The 7,476-nt window shown below is 37.2% G+C and overlaps 1 protein-coding gene and 1 pseudogene across 1 annotated transcript; both read right to left on the bottom strand.

Moving 5' to 3' along the window:
- Positions 1–28: 28 nt before the first annotated feature.
- On the bottom strand, positions 29–1,250 carry LOC141443525 (uncharacterized). The gene is made up of 2 exons (XM_074108838.1): positions 1,165–1,250; positions 29–523 (listed from the first exon to the last, which is right to left on the bottom strand). Exons 1-2 carry the CDS (start codon positions 1,207–1,209, stop codon positions 236–238), a joined length of 333 nt encoding a protein of 110 aa, XP_073964939.1. The 5' UTR covers positions 1,210–1,250; the 3' UTR covers positions 29–235.
- Positions 1,251–5,822: 4,572 nt separating this feature from the next.
- Positions 5,823–6,794, bottom strand: LOC141443226 (cyclin-dependent kinase 9 pseudogene; annotated as a pseudogene).
- Between the last annotated feature and the right edge of the window lie 682 nt (positions 6,795–7,476).

Here is a 7,476-nt window from a genome sequence, read left to right on the forward strand (position 1 = left end):
CTGCAGGTAAAAAAAAACTCTTTATAAATAAATAATGCCGCGTATAACCAAATTTATTCACCAAATAATTTACAACAACAGCTTCTCCAGTTCCACCAATATGTTCGTTATCAACTTAATAAGACCACCCAACAACCCCGAACTATCCGTCAACCCTGTCAACAATCCAACAACCAAATTCAACACCTGAGAAACCAACCCCATTAACAACCCTGGCGCAGCCAACACATTTGATCTAAACAGTGATATCAATACACTGATATACAAAAACAAAACAGAAGCGAGGTCGGTCAGAGTTGGCGTATAGCAGAGGCAAGGTGCAACCGAAGTAGGGAAGAATAGCTGGGGTGAGATTTTGGACAATGTTGGACAAGTTGTTGAGGTTGTTGATGAGATTAATGAGGAAAGGTATGAGGAGGGCTGCTAATTGGTTGGCGACGGGTAGAACTGTGGCTATTTCGTCGAAGGCTAACCGAAGTGCTGTGACTGAGTAGGCCGGTATCATAGCTTCGCCGCTTGGTACCTGGAATTTAACATGTTCTTGTGACATTGGTTTATTTCTATCATCATCATTATGCAAGAATCAGGGCTCTAAATGGTTAATTTATTGTTTAATCTTAAGTTGATTAGCCTCCAGAGTTCTGATTTTTTTTGTCAAATTTAGTGCTTAAGACCTAGATGTGGTTGACCTGATGACCTGCTTTGTTATGGATATTATTTCAAAATTCTTGATTCAATGAATAATTTGTACTTTATAAAGTACATTGCGCCGTTATTCTTAGTGTTAATTTGGTCCTTTATAACTCTCAAGAGGATAGAATCAACTCACTCTCGATTCTAACAGACAAGTATTAATCGTCATTTAGTTAATTCAGTAGTGATAGATAATTTTGAAAATATATGTATGTATGGGCAGTATTTGGCCTAAGCCTTGTCAATATCTTTTTCAAATAATACATTATAAATAATATATTCGAATGATGTGATTTCAAAGATCAGTCACCAGATGATGATTATTTTGTTTAATGAGTTTTCATTTTTGAATTTGCAGTAAAGAAAATATTTTTGCAATCTTTAGCCTTTATAGTCACTTGCATCACTCGCTAGAGCTAACATTTACGATTTAAAGTATTAAAATGCTATTTAATAAATCTTTATACTAACCACCAACACCACAGCGAACGCGGCCAAAAGATAACGCCAATTCATTTCAAAAACTAACACTAGTCAGTTTATACTTAATAATAAAAATGCAACACTATATAAACGCACTTTATCATGCAATTTTGCTTTCTTTCAAAATATATATTTTGAAACTGTTATAAAGCGATATAAATCAATTATAATATTATAATACGTGAAAACTAGTACACAATCCTAGTGAGTTTACGATTTTGTAATTATTTGTAAACTTAATTTTTGTAGGAAATACCGATGATGACAATGTCATATGATAACGATTAGTATTAATGAATACAGGTACATACAATCACATTTTTGGCTATTCTCATTCATATGTGCACCGCTCTAATTACCGTAACGCTTTCACTAGTGACACGGTAATTAGACATGAGCACACAAATGGATCAGAATGGCTATCATCGTTTTTCAAAACTACCATGAGACTCATTCATATTTATTGAAATAAACCTGGATGACACATTTTAAATGGACATGTTTCGGCCTAATTCGTAGCGTTTTCTCTGGGAGCACGCGACACGGCGGCTGCTGCAAAAGTCGATTTAAGACTTGAAAAAAATGAAAAAAAATTGGGAAAAAATGACATGGTAATTAGATGGATGCGCAGATGAATGAGAAAGGCTGTTTTCCACAAGATATAGAGCCTGACTGACTGGGCTATATAACTTGCAGAATACAGCGACATTAATTATGGTTCTACTTGCCGTTACCCGCGACTCCGTCCATGTAGAGTTCAGTTATCGCTATCCCGCGGGAATTATGCAATTTTACGGGATAAAAACTATCCTATCTCCTTCCCCGGGACTCTAAACTATCTGTATTCCGAGTTTCATCTAAATCGGTTTAGCGGTTTAGACGTGATGAAACAACAAACAAACAAACAGACTTGCAAACTTTCGCATTTATAATATTAGTGAGATTTGTCACACTTAGGACATGAAACACTAAAATACTCGTAATAAAGCAATAAAGACGAATGAACTCATAACATTAACCTACTACCGTTTAGTCGCATCAGCAATATTTCGTCACTACTTGAAAAAAATCTCGTATCTCAAATCAGTACGTCAACAAAATTGAACCTTGACTCAATGGTCATAAAGTGCACTCAGAAAAGTTATCCATTTTGAGATACGAGTTTTTTTAAAGTAGTGACGATTTGTTTCTATTATAATGCTGACTCAAAACGCTGAGGTATGATATTACTTTTACCATTCTGCGCATTCACGCTGAACGGGTGGATTGCCCGATAGTAAATAAATAAATATCACGAGACAATTTTCGAAGGCCTCCAACAAGATGGAGCGACGACCTGGTTAAGATCGCGGGATCGCGGTGGATGCGGAAAGCACAAGACCGGTCTGAGTGGAGAGCGTTCGGGGAGACCTATGTCCAGCAGTGGACGTCTTTCGGCTGACATGATGATGATGATGGGCCAATTGACCTAGTTCCAAACTAAGCAAAGCTGTACTATCCTCCTGAGACTCGAAAATTTCTGTTTTCACAATTTGAACCGAACATCAATCAAGTAAGGTTCAAATTATTATTATTTTATGTCCTAAAGTGAGGACTGGGGGACCCAGAAGGCTATGGATACTATATACGCAACGGATAAACATACTTATAGATAAATACATACTTAAATACACATAGACGGTCAAGACCCGAGAACAAACATTCGTATTATTCATACAAATTTCTGCCCCGACCGGAGATCGAACCCGGGACCTCAAGCTTCGTAGTACGGTTCTCCTACCACTTGGCTATGCGTTTGTCAACTAAAGCAACAACGTTTGATGTTTGTAGTTTATTGTGTTTTACGTGAATTTATTTTAATATTGTTACTAACCTTAGCTTATTAAGAAAACTAATAACCCTGAGTCCGAAATCATCATCATTTTAAACGAACGACTAATAAAATCCTTAGTTTCTATTAGATTACTGAAAGCCGTGATGCCTATTCCAAGCTCTTTATTTCAACAAACATAATATAGTATAAAAAGGAACGATAGAAATTATATAGATTAAAAAATATCTAAACCCTGTATCTCTCCTACGCGGGGCATCGTGCCTAGTATACTTGCGGCATTTCCTCGCTGCACGGCTAAGCTCAGCCTCTGGGCGAAAAAAAAAGACGCCAGAGACGCCAACTAATTTATCCGACACCTCGCGAACAAATTTTTTGGTGTCGGATGACCACGGTCCTAAAGTTTCTAACGCAAGTGCCGCAAATATGTAATCATTCGTTAAGAACGCGTATTTGCGGCACTTGGTTGTCTGGGCGTGGTCGGCAGCAGTCCCTGCCGTATTGGCAGAACTTCTGACGTAGGACGGAGCCAGCGTGTCTGAGCACGTAACGTCCCACACCAAAGGCTTGCCTAAGCTCCAAGGCACCAATGTACACCCGTCGGGTCTCTTTCCGTCCGAAGCAGACATGCCTGAGGGCTCGAGAGTCGCCGGTATGGCAATAGTGCTGAGTGCCCGGCGGATAAGGTCGTTAAGCGACGCATGTCTATATACATGACCAGCACTCAGTTGACAATGTAAGCCGTGTCGGCCTAAACCATCAACTGTATTACCACAACGGTAGCAAGTGTGAGGTTCACAAGCTTTTAATCCAAGCCGCAAACTTATGGCAATTCTCAGTGAGCCAGGGTCCAGAAGTGTGCCAAGGTTTCGAAAGCTCTTAATAATTTATTTACCTTCTATAGACGACCAAGCAAGAAAAATCGTCCAAGTACTTATAACTCCGCGACCATATGTTCATGCAAGACGGCTACGTCTGAGCGCCCCCCCCCCCCCCCCACTTATGAGAGTATTTTACCCCTCCTATGTTTACTATTCAATGGAAAAAAAATCAATTGTGTAACAAAGCATTTTTTTCACGATTACTCCGTAGTTACTTACATTTGAACGCCAATCCCGATCATATTCACATCTCAATGAGCTCACCACTGTTTTTAACAATCATTTTATCATTAAATAATCGTGTAATATGTTTATTTTATAGAATAAATGGAAGACGAAAACCCGTTATATTTGTCAAATTGACATGATAATTTTTTCCTCACCGAAGTTGGTCTATGGTCGGTCTAGTCTCTGGAAATTTAGTGCTGTACCAACAAAATTAATTATTTGACTGAACCAACCTTACCTACCGATAATTATGGCTGGCTCTGCAAATTAATTTTATTCGTAGATATTAATTATTTTGTTAAGTTACACTATTTAATGAAGGTTTATAAAGGTTTCTAATCCTATCCTACTATCCTACTAATCCTACTAATATTATAAATGTGAAAGTTTGTGAGTGAGTGAGTGAATATGTTTGTTACTTCTTCACGCTGAAACGGCTGGACGGATTGGATGAAATTTGGCGAAAAGTTAGATAACCTGGATACAACATAGGATACTTTTTATCCCGATATCCCATGGGATAGGGATAAAATCTTGAAATAACAACCGCTCAGCTTTGTCATGAAAATTGGTATGTAGATAGTTTGACATCTGGAATAAAACATAGCCTACTTTTATTTCGATATTCCCACGAGATAGGGATAAAATTTCGAACTAATAACCGCTGGGCTTAGAGTCATGAAATTTTACCATGATGTTTTTAATGTAATGTCAATGAAAACAACGATTTAATTTTCGGGAATTCCAACGGCAATTTTAAAAAATCCCGGTATTTCAGCTGCTGGACCTAATGATTTACGTGTGCGAAGCCGTGGGTAAACACTAGTTGGACGATAAAAGAGTATTATAGTAGAAATTATGTAGATTTCTATTTACTAGTATCATATTTACTGTGGAGTCCATTGTTGGACCAAAAAATCATTTTGAATCACTTCCCTGTGTCTACTCTCATTTCCCTGTCTTATGTAAATTTAAAAATGCCTCTTCTAAATTATATCGAAAATACAAACTGAGACATGGATGCACAGAAAAACCAGAAAAAGAGACCAGCGCTGGGAATCGAACCTAGGTCCTCAGCAATCCGTACTGCGTACCCCTACACCACCGTTGGACAGGAGTCAAGATACAAATTTCTCCTATGCACACATATCTCAGGTTGCCTTTTTCTACTACGCTACTTAAGCAGCAAAAAAATCTAAATTAATCCATATTTTAACTGACCCTTTCAATTCTAAAATACTCCATCATAAACCTTGGGGAAAATATACGTCAAAAAATATAAGTGGATATACATGTTTCACCATTTAAAATTCAACCTTAAAGGGGTATAAAGGGGAGTGTAAGTTTGTATGGAAAAAACGTTAGGTATATATATTTGAAGATATACCTAATTCTAAAACTTCGTGAAAATGCTATTAAACATTTTAAGTTAAAAGGGACATGGAAACATTGTGAATGACTCTTGAACAGTACTAAGAGAATACGTGATTCGCCATTTTTAAAAATTAAACTTAGGGAAAACATTAAATAATGAAATATGAGTAAATTCAAAATAATTATTTACTGCTGATTGAAGTATCTTAAAGAGCTTTCACATCACTAGAGCCAACGTCAGTCAGTCAGTCAGCCAGTCGTCAGTCAAGTGTCAATGTCAGTCACCACATTTGTTTACACAATTGATTTTTTCCATTGAATAGTACCATAAATTAATAAACTGACTTACCTAGAAGAAGTTCTGGAGGTCTGTACCAAGAGGTGACCACCCTGTTAGTTATTATTGACCTGCCCTGATTTAGCCACGCTGAAGGCTCGCGCCAGACCAAAGTCGGCCAGTTTCAAGATACATTCTTGGTAATCAACACATTGGCAGCTTCATATCTCTATGCAAAATCTTGTTGCTATGTATGTAGTATAACCATTCAGCAACTGCTGCATGACTTCTTTATCTCCCCCAAGCTGAATTTCACGTTCATGTTTGACAACAAACCAGCCAAATCGTGTTCGCAAAAATCGAAGACAAGGTAAAACGTCGACCTGTATTATTATGCAATGTCGCCTTAGTTCTACAGATTTCTATCAAATTAACGAGTTCTCGTGTTTGAGTAACTGCAGGATCTTGATTTCTCGCAGTGCCGTTATAGGAAGCCTTCTTTTTCGTTGTCCATCAGCACTTTTTTCATTGCGACGAATTTTTTTCGAAGAGTTCCGTGCTCGCGCTTTAAAGACCTCTCCGACGTTCCCTGTCCGATTTTCGCGACTTTTTCGTATTTAGAAGACTCATCGCAGACGGGAACTCGAAATCTTCAATGTATTTCTTTTTCTCTCATATTCAGGATGGTAGAGCTCGTGCTTATGACTGGCGCGGGCTGCTCGCGAGGAGCGCTCACGCCCTGCATTTTGGCACTTATGGTGGTGGTTTTTTGTAAACTTCTTGGTGAAATTACGTTTAGAAGCGCGTGGGCAGATATTTATGTATCATTTATGATATTTGAGATTATAAACAAATATTACTGCCACGAATTCCATCCAAGAGTTGACACCAAACTGACAATCTATTGTTTTCTCTTGTCAAATTCTAGTGACGTTACACTTCGGAACGTTCGAGGAACTGATATTCCTGCAAAACATCAAGAACAACAATACGTAAGTTTAAGTAATCAACAAATTACCATCGTCATTGGAGGGAACGCTATTAATTTCTAAGGCACCATGCCATGGGAGCTCAATATTGAAATATTAATTTTAAATGAAAACACAGTTAGATGCTAGAAAAACATAGCAGCAATTTTTTTTAAACTGCCCATGGAGGTTTTATTACTTTTTAGTTTTTACTTTTACTTTTACATTTCAATGATTAATAAAATGACGCACGTCTTTATATTAAAGTACTATTCAATGAAAAAATCAATTGTGTAAACAAAGCAATTTTTCACGATTACTCCGTAGTTACTTGCATTTGAACGCCAATCCCGATCATATTCACATCTCAATGACCTCACCACTGTTTTTAACAACCATTTTATCATTAAATAATCGTGTAAATATGTTTATTTTATAGAATTAATTGGAAGACGAAAATCCGTTATATTTGTCAAATTGACATGATAATTTTTCCTCACCGAAGTTGGTCTATGGTCGGTCTAGTCTCTGGAAATTTAGTGCTGTACCAACAAAATTAATTATTTGACTGAACCAACCTTACCTACCGATAATTATGGCTGGCTCTGCAAATTAATTTATTCGTAGATATTAATTATTTGTGTTAAGTTACACTATTTAATGAAGGTTTATAAAGGTTTCTAATCCTATCCTACTATCCTACTTCCTACTATATCCTACTAATCCTACTAATATTATAAA

This window comes from Choristoneura fumiferana, chromosome 27 (assembly GCF_025370935.1).
Source record: "Choristoneura fumiferana chromosome 27, NRCan_CFum_1, whole genome shotgun sequence".
NCBI classification, from domain to species: Eukaryota; Metazoa; Arthropoda; class Insecta; order Lepidoptera; family Tortricidae; genus Choristoneura; species Choristoneura fumiferana.

Coding starts and splice junctions, on each gene's coding strand:
- LOC141443525 (XM_074108838.1), bottom strand. CDS start 1,209: ATGAATTGGCGTTATCTTTTGGCCGCGTTCGCTGTGGTGTTGGTG. Junction 524..1,164: donor CGTTCGCTGTGGTGTTGGTG/GTTAGTATAAAG, acceptor GTTAAATTCCAG/GTACCAAGCGGCGAAGCTAT.